Raw genomic sequence first — 23,140 nt, forward strand, 5'->3', positions numbered from 1 at the left:
AAGTGGGAATTACTCCTGGGTTGCAAGGGTGGTTCAATATTTGTAAACCAATCAACATGATACATCACATCAGTAAGAGAAAGGATAAAAACCATATGATCATTTCAATAGATGTGGAAAAATCATTTGACAAAGTACAACATCCATTCATGATAAAAACTCTCAACAAAGTAGGTTCAGAGGGAATATACCTCAACACAGGTTTGGCATAGTAAGAATCCAGTATGTGTAAGTTATTACTATTACCATTATTATTATGATCCATTAAAGATAAGTCCCTCCTAAGGGGTGTCTCAGCAAGAATAAAAAGTACAAAAAGTGTAATTATACATTATAATTTTATGTTGATATAATACTTTAATATAATACCTATCATTCATATTCCAATGTTCTCAGTCGATTTAATAATGTTGTGTCTCTTCCAATACCAGATCCAACTGGGGGGCAGGACTTTAAGTTAGCTGTCCTGTCTCTTGGGTTTCATTTAATCTGGAAAGTTTTTAAAGCCTTTCTCTGTCTTATTATGTTGACATTTCTGGAGAATCCAGTCTTCCCACATTTTTTTTAATAGAACAGTCCTCACTTTGATTAGACCAAGGTTATGCATTCTTGGCTGGCATACTGCATAGACAATGTTGTGCCCTTCTCAGAATATCATATCTGAGGCACACTCTATTTCTATCTGTCCCTTATTGATGATGTTAATTTTGATCATCTGGTCAAGGCATTGCCCCTTCTCCAATGTATAATTACTGTTTTCTCCTCCTTTGTAGTTAATAAGACCATGCAAATATCCTTTTTTAAATCAAAATTATCTCCTAGATCTAGCATCCATTTATGATTCTTGTCACAATGGTCCCAAGATGATGATTTTCCAAATCTAGTACTCCCTCCACATCTACTCATCTGCCCTTGGCTTTCTACTATGAGCAAAAGCCTTCCTTAACCCTTCCTTTATTTCTTTATCTATTTGTTATCACTATAGAATCATGAACTCCTATTTTTTCCAGCGGTTTAAAATTTATTACTGTATTTATTTTGGTGTTCAAACTGTTCCAGATTTGGCCAGTGGGAGCCCTTCCTGCTGGCTCTGTGTCCTTGTGACATGCCCTCCCCCCTCCCCACTTTTTTTGAGTACTTCATTACTTTCAGGATGTTCCAGGCTCATCTTGTTCCTATTCTGCTTCAGTCCTGGAATTAGCTGTTTCTCCAAAGAGCCTGGGTTCCTTTTGGTGGGGAATGGTATTAGAGACCAAGATCTAGGTCTAGGTGTGCTCACTGCTATTAGGGTTTCCTTGCTTTCAGGAGACAGTGCTAAGAAATATATGCACGTCTATGCTCATATACATACATGTGCCTACATATACTCTTATACACATACCTTTATACACATATATTTACAAGTGCACAAGCATACATACATATATTAGAAATGATGAGTTCCTATCAATACCTCCAATCTCAGTCCATCTCTACAGTCATTCTTACCATCCCCCCATTGCAGATTTGTATGTCCCTTCTTCCACCATGAGAATCCCAGCTCCCGAATCAAACATCAACACATTTACTCATTTGCTCAATCCTACAATACACCTGAAGGAGTTTCATTGTTTTGCCCAGAGCACCACAATCAACACATCTACTAAATGAAGTTCAGGATTCGTGTGCCTTTCCTACGGCTACTCCATACCTTACCTGGCCCAGGACTGATGGCATATAAAATATTGTTTTCATATGTTACTTGTACTTAATTAATTCCTGCTTTCTCCTTCCCCCCCCCCCCAGTTCTCGATCAGAGTAGTTAAGGTATCCATTTGAAATTCAATTAAGTTCAGACAAACTGATCTTTGTTTTTAGATAAATCGATAGGCATTTAGCAGTACTGTGAGAGTTAAGGGCTGGGAAAGGATAGGAAGTTTTCCTGCTTGTTGACAATTTTACTTTGGAGCCTCAAGCAGTGGGCAGAAATCTAATATACTACAGCTTTACAACGCAGACAGCTGTTGTTCTGTGTTAAGTGCCATGATCAGAAATACAGAGATTCAACTTATGTGACCAGCCTGTGGTGAGTACAGCCATAAAGAAAACTCCTTAATCGGAAGCTACTCTTTGCTCTCTGCACTGACACGTTTAGTAGCTCAGTTATGCTGATCTGATGCGTATCATACCTGCTCGCCTCTGTAGATGACATACTCAGCATATGCCAGCCCATTCACACTTGGTCTCCCAATCACTGAGTGATGTCCTGGAGGGGCATGAGCCATTTTCATGGTGCTGAACTGCAGAAAGGATTTTCCAAGGGTCACTCTACAGAAAAGCATTTGCCTAAAGAAAAAAGGAAAGCAATGCTTTGAACGAAGTATTAAATCTTAGAGTGATAGAACTGTTAGGTTTCTTGATTTTCTAAAAAATATTTAATCCTTCAAGCTAATTTAAAATGTCACTTTTGAATTTGAGTAGGAATGGGATGGGATGGGCTTTGATATCCCGATTTACCATAAACAGCAGGCTCAATAGTTACAGTAGTTTGGGGTGATTACAGAATCCGTGACAGAAAATACCTGGCAAGTTCTGACTAGTGGGAGAAGAGAAATCCTAGCAAAAACTGAGTTCTTATGAGGATGAACGGGGAGAGACGGAAGCAAATACACAGATGGCAGCGGCATCTGAAATCAAGATGGGGGTTTACTCATTACGAAGAAGTAAAAACCAGGATACGATAAATAATAATAAAAGTGGATCATATACAAAAATGCTTAGCTTAACTGTATGGCTGGAAATCATCTTACCTGGGTGAAACACCAACTGGGGAAGATGTTAACTATTACAGAGGACAAGAGACGCTGATCGGGAAGAAAGTGCATTATATAAACTAGGGATTGAGAAACGATGGCCTATGGGCGAATACTAGTCTGCCACCTGGTTTTGTAAATAAAATTTTACTGGAATGCAGCCACACATTCGTTCATGTGTCTTCTGTGGCTGCTTTTGCACTACAAGGGCCAAGGTCAGTCACTGTGACAGGGTGGCCTGCAAAGCCTAAAATATTTCTTATGTGGCCCTTTAAAATCAAAGTTTGCAAACCTTTAATATAAACTACAAACATTTTAACTATTCAGTGAGATTGATCATACTGTTAAATGTGTAAAATAGTTATTATTCAAATAGTTTGTTTTTAGTAATAGAGTATGATCTTTGCATTATAACTAATCAGAGATACTATTTTGAGTCAAAATTGTGCCAGACCCAGTATAATTGGGTCCTGCCTGGGCTGGCTTTTTTAGCATGATCTTACTAATGACCCTGTGGGGTGCTGGCTTGGTATCAGCTGAATTCTCCTGTAGGTCCCAGAGGAAAAGATTTTTTTGTTTTTGTTTTAAGAGAGAGCGAGAGAGTGCACGCACATGTAAGCAGGGGGTGGAGGAGGGGGAGCAGAGAGGATCTTAAGCAGGCTCCACGCTCAGCGAGGAGCCCAACATGGGGCTTGATCTCATGACCCTGAAGATCATGACCTGAGTGGAAATTAAGAGTCGGACGCTTAACCAACTGAGCCACTCAGGCGCCCCAATTGATTTACATTACAGGGAGGTGTCTGAGCCCCATCTCCATATGATGGCAGCCCTATGGTGTCACTGGACCCTGCCCGCTCAGCCCACTGGGCCCACTGCCATGGCTACTCCCAGTCCGTATGTCACACGCAGCTTAACCTGACAGGCCCTTGCCTCCTGCCTTCTGCTTCCTGCCCCCGAGCTCCCCAGTTGCTGTGGGGGCGGGAGAAGATGCAGGACCGGCCCATGAGGCTGCGGGCAGCGGACGGGCAGGTGGAGAGTGCTGGCTTCTGCCTGCTCACTGGCTAGCCTTGTGCATTGCACTGCCTTCTGCGGATGCAGCAGCCCCAAACGGGGGGATACCAATGCCCTGTGGGGCAAACGGTGACCAGTGCCAGACAGGAGCCGGCAGGTAAATTCAGCTCTGGTCTCCCACAAGGTACTACTACTCTGAGAGTTAGCAGTTCACACAGCCTCTCTGAAGATGTCTCACGGACTGAGCAACCGACTGCACTTGTTACGAACAGGCCAACTCACTGAGGCCCCTCACCGTCTTTGCTCGCCTCACTTCTTTTTGTGCCCTCACTCCTGCTTCCCCGGTACTGCACTTGCCAAGAAAGCGCTAGCACTAAGCTTTCGCTTCAGGCTCTGTGTCCTAGGAAATCCTGGCTAAGACATAAACTTATGTGTCTAATTGTAGTGGGCAACTGTTAATCTTCATCTAGGTTCACTTTTATTGCTTATTTAGGATAGGCCTGCAACAACAGAGTTTTTGCATGTTACATATACATGGGAACTTTTGTGTGTTATTAACCACAGCGGCCTTACTAGAAAGAAGGTTCCTTCTGGACATACCGCATCCATCCTAGAACTGCTGATGGTTGTAAGATTTTCATAAAGTAACAGAGAACAGGAAGTTTTAAGGTCAACAACCATAACGAATTTTGAGGCTATCTGGGTCTTTTTGGGGTTTCCCCTGAATTACAAGATCTCTAAGTAACCTGACTTTCCATATGGTTAATTTAAAGAAAAATACAATCAACTGCAATCTTTGTAATGTACAATTCTTTTGTATTTTTTCCAATGGCACAGAAGAGAATGGTATTTTTTTCACTGAATTCAGAGAGAGTATACTGTTATTCTCTTGAATTTGAGTTTTAAAATTCTATTTAAAAAGCTAACATTCATTTGCTTACTATTAAATCCAAAGTTAATATTCTGAAATTGGACTTCTCAAGGCTAATTATATATCCTGCCTTAAAGCACTTCTAGCAACATCAGAAACAAAGATTCAACTTGTTTACAGAAGTTGTGTGTCTTAGTTCAAACGTGTCTAAAGCTAGAGGTTCTTCAACAGAAATAATTCTCAACCTCTTCTTTTTCTGAATTTGAAGCAAGGCAAGGGAAGCCGAGGGAGAAAGTCAAGATGGAGGGAGTTTCATTGTAACCTATGACTGGCTCACATGCATCTGGTTCTTACCAGCCCTGCTCTCAGCTCTGCTGTCATTTCTCCTATTAGGGTAGAGGCTGATCAGCTATTCCTATCCAACCCCAAACCTGTGTGATTCACTATGAGTAACACTGAGGATAAGCTGTGACTTCTGCAGAGCCTGAGGAACTAACCGGCCTCATGACCCGAGGACAGCAATCACAAAGGCAAGATGCTCACCTGTGACATATGTAGCATGACCGATCTTTGTGCGTGGGGCAGCCTGTGCCTCCTCCAATCCCATAAACATATTGGTTGCTTTTGGAGGAGTTTTCAGCAAAATAAATCCCGGCACCAAACATTCCTCCTATGTATGCATGTCGCTCATCAAAACCTTTATGAATAATGGCATTAATGAAAGGAGAACCTAAAAACAGAAACACAGATCAGTTTTTGAATACTCTTCTAGAACCTCAATTAGCTGCAAACTATTCGCACTTGGCAGGTTAATATTAAGTTATTAATAACGTATAAATGAAGTTGTAAGATGGTCTACCATACATAAATTATTTCTCGTACTGGAATCTTAGCAGCGACCCACTGTTTGCCAAGCAAGGATGTAATATGGATTTTGCAAATGGCATGAGATTTTAGATAGCAAAGTACAGGGGCGCCTGGATGGCTCAGTTGGTTAAGCATCTGACTCCTGATTTTGGCTCAGGTCATGATCTCAGGGTTGTGGGACTGAGCCCCAGATCAGGCTACGTGCTGGGCATGGAGCTTGCTTAAGATTCTTTCTCTCCCTCTGCCCCTCCACCCCACCCCTCCCTCTCTAAAAAAAAAAAGATAGCAAAGTCCCTTTGGCTTTAAAAATACAGGTTTTACACCCAATCTTACTTTACACAAAAACAGATAATCTGATAAAATGAAACAATTATGCTAAACTGTAATAAAAATATTTCACTATCTGGATGGCTCAACTTGCAATACAAGTTCTGAAAGCATTCCAGGTAAATGATTCTCATTCTGCACACCCCCTGGAAAGCCTGTGCTAACATGCAATGCATCAGCAAACTGCACCAACACATAGTTAAAAAAAAAAAAATTAAACAACCCATTTTTAGCCCAACACTAATAAGTCAACAACAGAGGCTTTCCACTTTATTGGAATTTTCAAAAGCCCGAGAGATAGTGAGGCCATGCTGCTCACCGTGGAATAACATGCGCTCGTTGTGATGGTTGTGATTCTCCTCAGACACTTCCTTCTGTCTGTGACAGAATCGTTCCCTCAACTTCTTGTTGACAACTTTTTGAATCTTTAAGGATGAGGAAGAAAGAAGCAAATTAGTGAAATGAATGTTAATTGGCAGTTTATAATTTAAAATGAAAAGTATGTTTCTTTGAGACGGGTTCAATTTTTGGGTTTTGTTTTGTTTGCTTAAAACATTATTTAAAAATGATAAAGCTGCCAGGCAGTGTAACCAAGTTAACGTTCTGGCTTTTAGTGACAGAATTTTCACTTATGGTTTCTGTTATTCTGCACTAGACCTGGTTGTACCTCAAAATCACCTGAAGAATTGAAGAAAAGAGAAACTATTCCTAGACTCCTCCCAGATTTGCTGAATGTTTGGATGCAGGGGCCTGTAAATCTGCATTCTTCTAGAAGCTCTCTAAAAGCTCTCCATGGAATTCTGATGGCACTGGTGTAACTTCCAAGGGTTACACCAGTTCTCAACAGATTTTATTCATTTTTAGGATACCCCTTTGAAAAAAGCACGTCTATCCCCTATTATAAATTAAGATACTGAGATTAAGAGATACATGCATTCTGCTATAATCACTGATTCAGTCAGATTCAAAATCCAGGCCCTCAATGCTACTTGGAAGTGGTGATAAAAATTACTGTCAGTTCTGGTCTAAATCTGTGGGTGAGCTGGGTCCCATCACCGTATGTATCTGTACCACCAACCCCAGGAGATCTAGCCTTCTGTCTGTAGCTTTCCTGTTTCCACCCAGTCTCTGTTTCTGGTGAAGTATGGTCTTGAGGGATTAGAGGAAGGTGACACCTGACTGCCAGGCAACAGATGGCTAATTATCTCAGTTTAAAAATATGACATTTAGAAAAAATTTTTCATTGTCTATATTTGATTTTCAGATATGCCTTGCAATCCAATTTTCACCCTGAAATTTTAAAGACTTACTCGAATGACATTGTATCTGTTGAAGATGCCACCAGCATTACCTCCATCTCTGTGTTCTCGAATCGTACTTTGCATCTATAGAACAAAATAACTTTCTGAAAATATGCCAGTATATAATTCTAAAGACATCCCTCTGTTTTCAACATTCACTTGTTACACTGCTTTACTGATGAGTCTCAGATTCAGCGCTAATAAATAAATAGGAGTTGACCAAAAATGGTTCAACAAAGTTTAGTGGGTATTTTTGATGAGAAAATAGTCATGACATAAATATTAAACTTCTTCATTTTCTCTTTATTTTCTAGTAAAAGCTTTGAAAGATTTTCCTGTAAGGCACAATGGGGAAACACAGAAATAAAACATCACATTAAGTCATCCACATTACTATTTTATGTTATTGAGAATGAGAAGCGACACTGGGATTAAGTCAAACTTAAACTCCTCACATTTGATGAATACTCATTAAACAAATGCTCAAAGAAACACAAAGAATTTTAAAAAATCAATAAACTACTATTCCCTAGGTGAAACAGTCTGTACTATCTCTTCAATTTGGGATCTCAAAGAACATCTCCGCAGACCAGGAGAAGCTGGGTATGCCGTGTAACTGAGCGGAATAACTTTCCTCTGAGCAGTGCTCATTCTTCCTCTGCTCTCCAAATTCAAAAGAATTATGGAAAAGTAAAATGTTTTAAAGACCCAAGTTTCTCATAGAATTGACTCAAAAGAGTTAATTCCCTAGCTTACCGCTCTATTTGCAAAGTTATTCATCACATTTTGGACATTATTCTCCAAATTTGCTAACCACTAAGAGAATGAAGATGTGAGGTTTCCCTGACAGACTGGCCAGGCAGGAGCTGAAAACCCACCCTGAGGTACTGTTCCGGACTTCCGAGCAAGAGAATAATGTGAGCTCTAGTTAAAAGGCAGAAAATAAAAGGACGCAGGCATGCCTTTCTCTGCAAAATAATGGAATTAGTTAGGTAGCTTATTTATTGTGATAATGCCATTAGGTACTTTGTTTATTATGCATAAGAAATGAGGCAGAAGCCAGCAGTAGGGAGGGAATTTCTATGGCGTCTGTCTGGCAGGAGGGTCATCCATCAGCCTTACTATGGTGCTTTAACACAGTGACAGAAGACGGAAAAGGTGGCTCAAGTCTCGAGGCAGATTTCATAAGCAAACATGAAAATTAGGCATATTATTTTATTTATTTATTTTTTTAAAGATTTATTTATTTATTTGAGACAGCGAGAATGAGAGAGAGTACATGAGAGGGGGGAGGGTCAGAGGGAGAAGCAGGCTCCTCGCTGAGCAGGGAGCCCGATGCAGGACTCGATCCCAGGACTCTAAGATCATGACCTGAGCCGAAGGCAGTGGCTTAACCAACTAAGCCACCCAGGCGCCCCAGGCATATTATTTTATAGTCACATTTTATAACTTCGCATGAAAATAAAAACAAGAAGGTATTTGCTATTTGTGAGGCAAGATTCTCACTTCCTATCATTCTTCGAGTAGCATTTTAACAACACAAGAAAATAGTTCTAATAGGGTTCCTACTTGCCTAGTTTCAAGAAAGTCTCCAGGATGAAAAGACACCTGTTGGCCACCCATTGAAACCCTAGGCTTCTGATGTGAAAACACTGTGGCAGAGTCCTAATCCATAGTCCTATCTGAATTTGGGCAATATGCCACCACAATGGCTAAGGCAGTTAGTTAGAATGGATGGATAGGCAAGTGATCCTAAGTCATTGTAAGACAAGCTTACCTGTACTGAAAAAATAGGCTTAACCACAGATTTCAGGAAAAGAGATTTAAAAATTTTGATGTAGGTTACCTCTTCTTCTACTGATTGATATTCCTTATCTTCTGGAGCAAGATCCAGCAAAATAGTTCCCTGATTAACACAGTGAAAAGTCAAATAAGGATTGGTGCCTGTAGGAAAGAAAAATTAATGTATTAAAGTCCAAATTATTCAGGCTCAATTTTAGGAAAAACTTTGTTATAAATACTTGATATTTTGGAACAAGTCTAAATTATTTGCAGTGGGACCCTAATATATAAGGTTAAATTGAACAAGCACATCCAAAGACAAGAGAAGTGATAGAGAGGGGCTTGGGGATCAATTTTATCTGTTCTTACAGAGTTCCCCAGCAGGGCTCAACAATTTTTTGTTGAACTGAATTCAATTATAAACATACATGAAGCTATGTCTGATACAAAAGAGAAACACACTGTAATCACAATGCAGTCAGGTCTAAAATCTAAGAACTATCCTATAAAAACTCTGTGAGATGGCTTGAAATGGTACCTCATAATAAGTTTAAAATAGATTATTCTTGTTACTTTCACTGCCTTTGTTAATTTAATGCAGATAAATAAGCAAGACTTAAGCTCAAAAACTGCTAACATTTAGTTTCATGCTACTCTTGTGATCTTACTGGCTCTGCAGTGACTAATTCAAGTTTTTCCCCTTCTCTCCCTTTGCTTTCCTATTGTGAAAGCACTTGTGGAAACACAGACATGATGAACGTGGAGGCCGACAAGGGGGAAAGATAGGAGGCTTGTAACAGCAAAGTACAGTGCAAAAAGGCTGAGCTCCCAGTTGTGGCAGGGGAGAAAGGCTCAGGATGAGGTCAGAGAAAGAGGTCAGATTATAAAAAGCCATGTTACCAATGTCTGATTTTATCCTAAAAGCAACAGGATTCTACTGAAAGTTCTAAGCAATGGAGTGATATGATCATAGAGTCATTTCAAAAAGAGTCTTCTGTGAGCAGCACAGGGCAAGCATGGGGGGTGGGGGGTGGGGGGCAAAGGGGAGGCTCGGAGATAAGCTGGAAGGTGGTTGTGCCAGTCCAGGGGAGAGAGGACGGTGGCCTGCATTAGGTGACCTGTACTGGATTCGACAGCAGTGGGAAAGGACCGAAATGTAGATCCCAGAGAGATTCAGGGTACAAAGTGTGTGTGGAGGAGAGGGGGCAGGCAGGAGGTGCTGCATCAGCCCTGACAACTTACTTGTCCCACTTAATTTCTGAGATTTATTTTTTTTCCCCCAAAAGCTTACCTTGTTGTCCACCTAATAGTCTTTCTACTCCTTTGATTAATTTATGGCGGTGTCCGTATGCATTGATGCCTATTTCTTTCAACTCCTCATGGCCCATATCAGCCAGTACATCTAGTGTAATCTGAAAAAATGAAACAAAATTAATTGCTAAATCTTTAACCGTTCTTCAGTTCTTCCATTTGTCTTCAATGCTATAATATCCACCTACACAGACAAATTCTTTTACCTCTTTTTAACCATGAACATACAATCTTAAAGTTGTCTTGATAATTTTATCAGCTTTTTACTCACTTGCAATATTTCTTTGCTTCTAGTCAATGGTGAATTAAAATGGAAGAAATGATGCTAGAGAAATATAAAATGAACACTGCTATATTTCCTTTTGATTATTCAATTCTACCACCTTTCGCTTGCCTCAAGATATGAGAGAACAACCAGAAGCTTGAAATCAGGGGGAAATACCAGATCCCAGTATCCAGCAGGTAGCAGAGAAGAATGGTAGGGGAAAGAGAGAGGGGCTTAGCACAGTGAAAGAGAATGTGACCAAAGGACTAAGCAGTTTTAGATAAGCAGGATTTATATCAAGATAAAGAAGAACTCCCCAGTGCTAAGAAATAGTCAAGCATGGAAAAGGCTGCTTTTGAAAGTGGTGAGATTTATAGTTATATAAAAGTTGTATATATAAGTTGTATATATATATATATGTACATATAAGTTGTATATATATATTTAGTTATATAGACGTTGTATAAAAAATTCCAATTCAGAAGAGAGAATAGATGGTTTTTAAGTTCTCTTATAAATTCCCAGATTTAACAGTCCCTGAAGCCTCACATACATTCTATTGTTGTAAAAGCAGTGGTTTATAATTTCTGCTTATTCATCCCCACGGATGGAGGTGGTGAGTTGGCTACCACCAGGACTCAAAATCACCAAGCTCCTTTGTTGACTAAAAGTAAAAGTGACTCTACCACCACCCAGTGGCAGAGTTCTGGACGCACAGGATGAAATCTGGGGCCTCCACATTTCTGGAGGGCTGAACATGCAATTTTCTAGCTCTGAAGAAGCTGGCCCTATGACAATGCAAATACTACTTTACAAGATGAGCCTTTAGTTTTCTCTTTCCTTGGAAAACTGAGAAATCCTTTTATAGACACCCTTTTTCCAACTCAAATGAGGTATGTTTTATCTATCTATAGTGTACTCTACCTTTTTACTTGCACATAACATTAAAACAAACAAACAAACAAACAAACCTGAAAAATTAGGCCTGGAGTTCTGATTTTTATTGCCAGAATGAAACAGTATATAATGAGTCTGATCTTCTTGGTGCAGCAAGCATACATCACTCACTCTTTGGAAATAATTTACTGTATTCCTCCTAAGTGGCCATTTAAGAAATAATCGCTCCATTGTACAAAATGGGCAATTTACTTCCAATCACCAAAAGGAAATTTTGAGCAGAGCTTTTAAAAAGCAACAGTTCTGAGATATACATCTTTGAGACAGAATAATTCACAACATAATAGGAGCCTGTATATTTTTAGCTAGATGTAATTTAATATACTTTGGAAGCCATGCACAGGGTTTCCTACATTATTGATGTCCCCATTTTGTCCTTCTAAACTTTGGTTCAAATAAGGTTGACGCAAAAACAGGATCTTGTATCGATGTGGTAGCTTCAATCCAAAGAAAACTTAAGCTTTTCTGAATTTGTATATATAGCACATATCTGGAAGAAGCAGAAATCAGGCCAGCAAAGGATAGCGTACTCTCTATAAAGTTCTAGAAAAGAAATGCAGAGTGTTTAATGTATCTGTTGACTATATAGCTCCACTCATAAAATGAATACCTCACTGACTCCTCACGACCATCCCCATGATGTCCTCATGGGGAACTGAGGCTCAAAGAAATCATAAAAATAGTGAAGAGCTGAGATGGATCGCCATATCTGTCTTTCCCTTGCTTATATTTCTTAAAAGGGCTGACTAGAAAGCTAAAATAACTGAACATTATATTTAGTTGCTTTGAGTCCATGGTACCCAATTTGTCCCCATATTTAACTGGCAGTGGCCACTGGAAAACCTTAAATGACAAGCTAAGGAATTCAGATTACTTCTCATTTGTTCATTCGTTCATATACAGTATATTTAATGAATACCTTCTATATGCTAGATATTTCCCAAAAAAGTAACTTGTTAAACATTTCATTTAATTCTAAAACTATCCATTATAGCTCAGAGGGGTAAACAACTAGTCCAAATTGGTAGTAAAAGAGTGGGGCCAGGAATCAAACAAGGTACTACCACAAAAGTTCATGCTATTTCTTCTACCAAGGAGATAAAAAGGAAACATAAAAACATGGTAAAGGTCGGTAAATGTTTTGGAGGAATCCCTATGGAAACTCTTAGGAAGGTTCCTACTTGGTCAAGGCTGTAGGTGGGGTTGGGGAAGACGGAAGGAACAGGAGGGGGGTCAGGAAAGGTTCTTAGAAGAAGGTAATAACTTGGCTAAGAAGCAGAAGCTAATCAAGCAGAGGAAGGAGGAAAGGGTGTTTAAGACAAAGGAATAGCATGTGCAAAAGGAAAATCAAGTAAGACAATACAGAACACTGGGAGACTCTCAGCAAGTCCAAAAGGGTGAGAGTATAATATATAGAGAGGAAAGAAGAAGGGATGAACAGAGCAGCAGGCTAGGAGCAGATCTTAATGGGCTTTATTTATCAAGTTAAGACAGTATCTAAAAGCTCCTAGGGAGCCTTTTCAGCAGAGTAACACAATAAAAGTTGTATTTGAGGAGGAGAATGGTAGCATTTGGAAGGGCAGGTGTGGAAGGGAAAGGACTGTGTGAACAAGGTAAAGATGGAGAGAGGTGGAAGGGAGGAATCAGAGAGCGATTTCAAAATGAGAGAAGAACACAGGGCCTGGTAAATAGAAATGGTTCAGAAAAAAAAAAAGGAATGGGAGTAGAGATTATTCCAAAAGTCTGAAAACTGGTGAATATGAGAAATGGAAATACCTGGAAGCAGGTTTTAGATATGTTGCTCCACAATTCTGGCATTTTATACTATTAGAAATAGTTTTTTTGGAAAATTATCTTTAATTCGCTTAAAAAATAACATAGTTATCTCCAGGAAATTACAAGTTTCTTGGGCTAGTTACTTATATCTAGCACACATTAAAATCAAATTGATCAAACCTATCAGACTGGCTAGAATCAAAAAGAAGAAAATAACAAGTGCTGGGGAGGATACAGAGAAAGGGGAACGCTCCTACACTGTTGGTGGGAATGTCAACTGGCATGGCCATGGTGGAAAACAGTCTGGAGGGGCCTCCAAAAATTAAAAACAGAACTGCCATAGGATCCGGCAATTCCACTTCTGGGTATTTAGCTGAGGAAAACAAAAATACCAATTCAAAGAGATATATGTGCCCCTGTGTTCACTGCAGCATTATTCACAATAGCTAAGATAAGGAAGTAACCCAGGTAGATGAATGGATACAGATGTGCTATACTGTGTATATATATATATATCCATCCATCTACCTGAGTTACTTCCTTTTATGTGTGCGTGTGTGTGTGTGTGTATATATATATATATATATATATATATACAGTAAAATATTACTCAGCCATAAAAAAAAGAATGAAATTTTGCCATTCATGACCACATGGATGTACCTAGAGGGTATATGCAAAATAAGTCAGACAGAGAAAAAGAAATAAGTATGATTTCACTTCTATGTTGAATCTAAAACAGAAAAGAGAAACAGACTCATAGATAAAGGAAACAAACTTGGTTACCAGAGGAGGTAGGAGTTGAGGGGTTTGGCAAATAGGTGAAGAAGGTTAAGAGGTACAAACTTCCACTTATAAAATAAATAAGTCATGGGAATGAAATGTACATCGTAGGGAATACAGTCAATAATATTGCAATGACTTTGTATGGTAACAGATGTAACTAGACTTACTGCAGGGATAATTTTGTAATGTATAAAAAAATCACTATGATGTACTCCTGAAACTAATAAATAGTGTAGGTCATTTATACTTCAATTAAAAAAATCAAATTATAATCTTTAAAATAAGGATTATTCATGTATCAGCTAAATCATCTTACATAAAAAGCAAATGTCACTTGACAAAGGGTTGCCTTTTGTTTCTAAGATCTGTTCATTTTCTTTGGGGTAGAGAGAAAAAAAGTAGAATTTTAATGGGGAGAGAAAAATTAAGAGTTTGAATGAAAAAGCTCCTTCTTTCACTTGGGCTTCAAAGGATGCAGGCTAGAGTAACAGTTGTTAGAACTAACTTTATAATCACATTCATAGTTAATGTACCTGAGACTGTTCCTTGGTCTTTTGATTTTGAAATAAAAATTTATAAAGATCACTTTTCATGAAAATATATAGGTTGCCCATAAATATGTCCAAAGAAGTCTTCTAAGTCATACCATTTATGTTTAGGAATTGCAGTGAAAATCAAATTGGCCTTTCCCAGAGAAAAAGTGTTCTAATCAGGAAGCTACGTTATACAGGAAGGGCCAAAGTGACACTGGTACTGTATTTATAACTATAAAGGACATGGGTATGTATTACTTGGCAAAGTATATATGTTCAAACAAGTCAAGTTAGTTAAGAGACTTCTGAGAGAATAATTGTGAAGGGATGAGGCTGCGATGCCCTGAAGGATGTTTTCCTGAGATGGGAAGTAAAATAACTATATCCCCACTCCACTGCAACAGAAGTAACCTTGAGTAGGAACAGAAACACTAAGATCTTACGTGTCAAAATGACTCAGGACACAGAAGCACTCCCTGGCTTAAGAGAAATAGACAAGAATTAAATGAGTACAATGTATATGCCCACTCCTTCCCTCACTACACAAGTATCTTGACCATCATCAATCACACACTTACAGCATGATATAGAATGTTAATGGAAGAAAATTCTATGGGTAAATTACAGACAGGGTTACAGAATTTATCACTCTATAACTAAAGGTTACTCAAGCAACACTTGCAGTCAAAGTAAAAATTAATTTGATTGCTTGACGACTGGGCCAGAAGACAGTCAAACACAGTTTAATAGAAAGAAAGGTAGTATCATTTGTCTGGAGGAAAGGAGCTGTGCTGGGCAATATACATTAAATGGAACAGTCAACATATTAATAGAAAAAGGATACAAAAATTATTCCTGCAAAAAGAAAATCAATGGAGCCATTTACTCAGAACAAAAGTACAGTGAAAAAACAGAATAATAAAACTGATGAAACAGAAGCTGTCAAAAGCACCAACTGTGAAACTAAACGATTAAACTATTACAATCAATAGAATGAGATATCCATGTCACAGGAAATCAGTTACTGAGAGAATAAAGTAAAAGAGAAAAAATAAAACACAAACTTATGCAGCAAATAAACTGAAAGAGTAGAAACGGAAATCCTTTGAAAATTTTTCAACAGTCGATTGGAGTTATTTGTGTGAATTAGGGTCTTTGGTTTATTAAGCAAACGTGTGAAATTTCACAGTTACTGTGGATCTGATTTGGGAAGAAGGGATATATTAAGGGATATCCTTTGGCTTTAGCAGAAGATGTTTTTACAATAGCTTTCATACCTTCAGGGAGGGAACAAGGGAAAAACATTCTGTTTAGGATATTCTCATAAGAAATCTCCAGGGCGCCTGGGTGGCTCAGTTGGTTAAGAGTCTGCCTTCGGCTCAGGTCATGATCCCGGGGTCCCCTGCTCAGTGGGGAGTCTGCTTCTATCTCTGCCCCTCCCCCATGCTCATGATCTCTCTCTCAAATATATAAATAAAAAATCTTAAAAAAAAAAAAAAATCTCCAAACCAGAGGGTAAATCAACGGTAGGTGAAGCTAAAGGAAAAGTGAATTTAATTAGAGAACTCTATAAAGTCCTTACCACCAGACAAAGACACATCTGATGCTTTATTAAAGTATATTTTAAAAATTGGCACAGAAGCACAGTAGGACTAGGAATTTTAACTCTCTGGACACTTGAAGGTATTATAATTGACAGTCAAGGAAAGTGATACGTTAAGTGCCTTACCCCATGTTACACAGCTAGTAAGAGAGAGAAAATAATCAGAATCAAGGTCTTTTAGTCCAGTGCTATTTCTGCTCAACTGTTTTGATCAATAAGACCATAACTGCAATAAGCAACATAAAGAAATTTCGCTAAAAAAAAGAATGAAAAAGAATTGGTGTTTTTAATTAATTCCAAATTGACTATAAGTCTATGAAAAAACCAGAATGGTGCAAAGAGGCCAGTGAGGAATTTGGAAACTATATCCATAAAGAGAAGAACTGGAATATAGAAAGGGTATATTTATCTTAAAATAGGAGAAACTTTGTAGGAGAGGGTGGTTGGAAGGGTAAGTTCATGATAAGTTGATTAGGTCTTAAAAATATATGAAGGGAGATGATCCATGAGAGACTATGGACTCTGAGAAACAAATTGAGGGTTCTAGAGGGGAGGGGGGTGGGGAGATGGGTTTGCCTGGTGATGGGTATTAAAGAGGGCATGTACTGAATGGAGCACTGGGTGTTACATGCAAACAATGAATCATGGAACACTACATCAAAAACTAATGGTGTAATGTATGGTGATTAACATAACAAAATAAAATTAAAAAAAAAAGAAATATATGCAGGGCTATATTATGTTGTGGTGAGCTGAATGGTGGCCTTCAAAAAGATATGTCCACGTTTTAATCCCCAGACTTTATGAAGGACCTATCTGGAAAACTTTTTTTTAGATCTTTGCATATGTAATTAAGTTAAGGATCTTGAAATGAGATCACCTAGTATTACAGCGGTAGGCCTTAAATCCAATGCAAGTGTCCTTATAAAAGACACAGAAGCGCAGACAGACAGAGAAGGCAAGGTGGCGATGTAAGCAGAGACTGCAGTCACGTGGCCGTAAGCCAAAGGGGCCGGGAACCTGGCAGAGGCAAGAGAGTGTAGCCTTGCCAACAACTCGATTTTGAACTTCAGGCTTCCAGAACTGCGAGGGAATAAATTTCTGTTGTTTAAGCCACCAAGTTTGTGGCAATTTGTTGTAAAAGCCCTATGAAACGAGTACATGAGCAGACTAGAGATTAGATTTCTGTGCTAAACAGAGTAAATGTAAACATAAAATTAATAGATTATACACGGGGGCAGATTTGGGCACACATTAAATTACAAGCACTTTATTACACTTGCCCAAAGTGTAACAATTTATCTTCCCACATGGATGTTAAAAGAGTAGGATCTGGGAAAATGACTAAATATCTTTCTCATTTTAAGATTCTACATATAGTAGTAACAGTCAATTTAAACTCAGGAACTTATTATTATTCAATATTGAATACTGACTGTGGTAATTAAATCATACAGTAATTAAGTTAAAAAGTCATTTTCCTGTATAAAAACAGGATGACAAACAGAAAGGTCTTAATTCTTAAATGCCGTAATGGTGACTTCATACCCAGACCTTCATACACATTTAAGATGTATGTGAAAATAGGACAGGTTTATGAGTATGTGGCCAAGTTTTGGTTCAATATTATTTTAGACTCACCTGGACAACAGAAACTTCATAAAGAGGCAATTTTAAAAAGGTACACTTGTCCAGGATTTACTTTGCTTTCCAAATTTAACAGACAACTGCTTTGTGAAGATTTTAAATAGCTAATATAAAAATGTGTTGTTGGTTTTAAGTGGAGTCTATTCACATATATTGAGATGAATAAGCACCAACACTTTGTAGAAACAAAATAATGAAAGAAGATTTTGAAAACATTCTTTTGAGGTGGTTTCATGGCCTAAGTTTATGTAACAAAACATATGTAGTCAAACCGCTTATAAAGATATAATGAAATAACAGTTAATGACTCCCATCACTGGTTAGACAATTTTGGGGAGAATTATAAAATGCTGGATTCCCCTGGCTTCTTTAGAATTTTGAAATGAGTTTTAAAGTTAAGAAGTAAAAAAGAAACAAGGAATGGCAATTAATACCTTTTAATATTTAATTAAAAAGACTCAGCAAAAAGGAGAGCTTACCTGTTCTGTTTCAAAGATGTCCCGAAGGTGCTCAAGACCAAGGCTTTTTAGGAACTGGCTGATATTCATGTCAAGACCCGCAACTAGAATAGACATACATTAAAGTTTTCAGAAAGCAGTTTATCAATCTAAAGGAAGTTACAGTATTTATGTAAAGCCATGGCTCTCTGACACCCTTGGCTGTGCAGATGATTTTACGTCCAGATGATTTTGTATCCATTTACATACATATATTTAATTCAGACACTTCAAGTCATCTCTGAATTTGGTGGAGAAGTAAAAGCAGAGTTTATCTTATCAGTAGCATTTATATTAATTGTAATATTATAAAGTTTGATCTAATGCTTTTAGTGAAATATTTAACAGTTGGAATTAAAAACTGAATTTACCAGCTATGGTTTCAGTTTCGATTCCTTAAATGATCTCAGTTTTTTTCTGATATAATTTCATTAATAAGACTCACTGAGTAGTTAAATAAAATATTATGGTTAGAAATGGATATACCGGAATATACGTAAGAACAATGTAGATGTCAAGGTATTTATTTTATGAAGATAGTTCTTATAAACTGGTGTGTATATGAAAACTTATGGACAGGATGTCTTTAAGATGTGATCAATAATTACCAAGAGAAGTAAGTGGAATCTGTTCATTTAAAAAAACAAAAACGAGGGGCACCTAGGTGGTTCAGTCGGTTGAGGGTCCAACTCTTCATTTCAACTCAGGTCATGATCTCAGGGTCGTAGGATTGGGCTCTGCACTGGGTGTGGAGCCTGCTTAGGATTCTCTATCTCCCTCTCCCTCCGCCCCAACCCCCCCCCACTTGCACCTCCCCTAGGCTACTCTGTCTCTTTAAAAAACAAAAACAAAAAACAACCCCCCCCACACACCAAAAACCAAATAAGCATTCACAAGTATACTTGCCTTCTCCTTCCTTCCTTTCTGCGCCCGCTGCACCGTCTCCTGTGTTGGACGGTCCTCCTACTGCCAGTTCCGCTAAAGGGCCGGTGAGGTTATCGATGCTGCTAGCAGCCGACAGGCAGGAAGGGGTGGATGCTGGTGAGATCAGAGAGGCACTCACTACGGTGGCCTGAGGTTTAAAACAGGTAGGTAAGGCCTCCGGGGGCATGGCATCTATCAGCAAAGCTCTGATGTCGTCAGCCTAAAAATAATAAGACAAATAAACACACACAAAAATACATTTTAAAGTGGTAAGTTTTTCCACTAAGGACCAAATGCTTCGTGAAATTTGTCTTTAGTGAGTGCATCATTATTGCCCACTGGTTTTTGATCATTCAATTCCCTGACCTACAACTCCAAAGAGTCCCAGCAGTTTCTGTAGGTATCAGGACTGGAGTCCCTATATAATTTTTTAAAAATATTTCATCTTTTTAAGATCTAATATAAAACTTGATGACTTTAGTTAATAATACTGTATTACGGGGCGCCTGGGTAGCTCAGTCGTTAAGCGTCTGCCTTCGGCTCAGGTCATGGTCCCAGGCTCCTGGGATCGAGCCCCGCATCGGGCTCCCTGCTCCGCAGGAAGCCTGCTTCTCCCTCTCCCACTCCCCCTGCTTGTGTTCCCTCTCTCACAGTCTCTCTCTCTGTCAAACAAATAAATAAAATCTTCAAAAATAATAATACTGTATTACATACCTGGAATTTGCTGAGAACAGATTTAAATGTTCTTGCCACACACACATGCACATATATGAGAGTTAACTATGGATGAAAAAGTCTAAGAATTTAGACTATATTGATTTCTGGAAACAGTTTTTAAACACTGAAACGTGCATACGGTTGTTCATACTGATTACACATGTATTTAAAGAATAAGTTAATAAAGATGTAAATGGAGTTTAAAAAAATTTCATCTCTCATTTAAAACAGCCTGTTGCAGTGTTGATTCTCAGTCTCTACTTTTGAAGGAGTTCTCATATTTACATTATGTTCTGTATATGCCTAAATAATGACAATGATTTTTATTCAGTTATTTAGCACACGCTTAGTAATGTAACATACAGTTAGAATCTGGAGAGATTTTTTAGTTTGGCTGGCTTATTCGTCCCCACCACAGTTTGTTAGGCATGACTGCTGGGAGCACCTGCGAGCCTCCGAAGACAGCCAGCCATTCAGGCCCTCCTCTGCGCGCATGCATGCCACTCTTCCCATCAAGAGGCGGCAACTATCTCCCTTCTTTAGATCTGGGTGGCCCTGCAAGTGGCAGTGACCAATAGCATGTAAACGGAGTGAAGTCTGAGGCTTTTGAGGCCAGCTTTAAAACGACTGGCAGCTTCTACTTCTTCTCTCAGAGAAGGCGTCTCCATGCTGTAAAGAAGTCCAGGTTAGACTACAGAGTGAGGGGGGCGCTCCATGGAGAGACCCCTGGAGGATGAAGGGCCGCCCTAGGCCTTGCAGCCTCAGCTGAGCTCCCAGCTGAAGGTAGGTGTGCATATCGCAGAACTGTCCCGCTGAGCCCAGGCAACCCACAGAACCGTGAGAAATAATACATCACTGTATTAAGCCACTCACTCGGTTCTGGTTAAGCTACTTAGTGTTCTGAAGTGGCCTGTTACTCAGCAAGAGATGGATGAAACAGAATGTGGCTTCGGAAGGTATTTCTAGTTAAAAAATTATAAATTATTGTGCATATCAATTTACTTTTCCATCTTCAGAGGAATAATAAAACGGCCTAGAAGGTAAATTTTCTTCGACTATCTCATAGCCTCAGGTAAATTATCACGAACATTGGTTGCTCCTGAACAATACGCCAAATGTAGAAGGTCTAAGATATTTCACTCATATAGTTCTCTGAGGATACACTTTAGATACATGTTTCTCTGTTTTCCCTCCAAGTTAAGCATGGCAAAAAGAATTACGTTAACACACTGCTTAGTTTGCCTTAACAGAGTTTTGAACTATATAAAAAATGCAAGTGAAAAAAATTTCAGAAGGAAGGAAATTTGCTCTTATTCTGAGTGAAATATGCACCACTAAAGGTAAAGCTGCTAAGCCCTGAAATTTAATGTCACCTCTGAAAGCATAAATTTAAAGCAATACTAAATAATTCGGAATGAAGACTTACTGTTGCCAGATCTAAAGGTGTCTGACCTTCTTGGTTCTTCATAGTTGGATCTGCACCATGGGCCAAGAGAAGGGCACATAACTGGGTCCTTCCTTTTTGGGCTGCTTCATGAAGAGGAGTAAATGCCCACTTATCTGTGGCATTTACACACGTGTTGTATTTTATCAATAATGCTGCTATATCCACATGCTGAAAAAAAAAAAACAAAGGATGCAAAGGATCAAGAATGAGATTATCTGGTAAAGCTCCATCAGGTATGCCTGTTTTATTTAACATTTCATTCCCTCTATATCTCTCTTCTCATCCTTAACGTAAGTTTCTTCTATTAAAGAAAGCATACTTATCCCACTCCTATATTTTGGACTCCATCTTTTCTTACCTCCAAAATCTCAATTCCACAATTATTACTGTTTTACCCTGTGATTCTTCATAGGTGCTTGTAAAATTTTTTATTCAGCCTTCTAACATATTCAGGTCTATCTTAAAAACAAACACATAAAATGAAACTATTACCTGACTCCAAGCCTCCTATCAAAGGTCTAGACTGCCTATCAAACTTTTGAAACAAGTGTTCTTGTTTGCTTCTCTTATCTTCCTATTTCTCTTCTAACCCACTGCAATCTGATCTATTTATTGAAACATTAGACTCAAAGATTCTCCGTGTTTTCTCTTCAGCCCTTGGGAAAGTAATGTAACATAACAAAACAACATTTTACAAAACTTAGTCTGTCATGTCCAAAATGACTTGAGGGTAGAGGAAATGTTAGCAGCAGATATGTTAACTAATAAGCTGGGCGTGATGTGATGAGATGCTGAACTGTGATGGTTAGAGAAGAACGGAAAAGAAGAGCTAAAATCGAGAAACTGTAAAGGAAAAAAATGGATTTTAGAAAGACAGATTAACTGCACAGAGAGACAGAAAAGCCAAAGATGACTACATTTCTTTTTTCAAAATTTGTCTAGAAGATTAAAAGCCAAAGGGGAACCCTTAACAGAAACTGAGTAGCAAAAGTTTAAGTGGGAATGAAACTGTAAGAAAGATAAGTTTCACTTTCGGTAAATAGTTTTTGAGGTAAAATATCAAAGTAATGCTGTTCTGTAAATGGTTTGACATAGAAGGTTGGAGCACAGATAAGGGCACCATTTATTTACTCACTTCTGCTCTCTTACCTACTCACCCAACCACCAGACATTGGTGAATACCTACTAAGTGCCTGGTCCTTTGGGTAGGGACTCTCGGGGGACTGCAAAACAGAATATTGAGTTGACAGTTGTAGCTAGTTGATGAAGTCACTAAGAAAAGGAATACCGAAATATAATTTTCAGGGGGATAAAGCTTTGAGAAAACAGTATTTGGGGAAAGGAGACTGAAGAAGAGTCCTCAGAGGAGACAAAAGGGGTGATAGGAACTGAAGAACTGTGAAGAGCCAGGACCACACAAGACAACGTAGGAGAAAGTTTCAAGGAGAGCAGGTTCTCTCAAATAATAAGTTCTATATAGCAAAAAGTTTCAGTTTCTTCCCAAAAGTCCTTATAAAATAAGCTTAAGACAATCAATTAGGCAACAGTAATATTAATTCAATGGTTGGGCTTTTGAGAATAATAAAAATAACTTTATTCTCATAAGCATATTTAGGGATGCTACTTTGGTTACCATTAAAGTGTTTTTGAAATTCATTTCAACTCTAATATTCTATAATTTTGTGCAGTTGACACATTTGTGTTCTTTATGGATACATTTCTTGGC

The 23,140-nt window shown here is 38.5% G+C and overlaps 1 protein-coding gene across 1 annotated transcript in view; it reads right to left on the minus strand.

Moving 5' to 3' along the window:
* Positions 1-2,071: 2,071 nt before the first annotated feature.
* TNKS (tankyrase) overlaps positions 2,072-23,140 on the minus strand; it is a 194,122-nt gene continuing 173,053 nt past the window's right edge. Inside the window, exons 18-26 of the mRNA XM_078069664.1 lie at positions 21,394-21,582; positions 19,233-19,470; positions 18,309-18,391; positions 10,243-10,363; positions 9,016-9,113; positions 7,179-7,253; positions 6,188-6,293; positions 5,218-5,404; positions 2,072-2,325 (exon numbers count right to left, since the gene is read on the minus strand). Of these exons, the coding sequence (XP_077925790.1) occupies positions 2,163-2,325; positions 5,218-5,404; positions 6,188-6,293; positions 7,179-7,253; positions 9,016-9,113; positions 10,243-10,363; positions 18,309-18,391; positions 19,233-19,470; positions 21,394-21,582 (1,260 nt within the window). The 3' untranslated portion in view covers positions 2,072-2,162. The remainder of the gene's footprint in view (positions 2,326-5,217; positions 5,405-6,187; positions 6,294-7,178; positions 7,254-9,015; positions 9,114-10,242; positions 10,364-18,308; positions 18,392-19,232; positions 19,471-21,393; positions 21,583-23,140) is intronic.

The sequence above is a fragment of the Halichoerus grypus genome, chromosome 3, assembly GCF_964656455.1.
Source record: "Halichoerus grypus chromosome 3, mHalGry1.hap1.1, whole genome shotgun sequence".
NCBI classification, from domain to species: Eukaryota; Metazoa; Chordata; class Mammalia; order Carnivora; family Phocidae; genus Halichoerus; species Halichoerus grypus.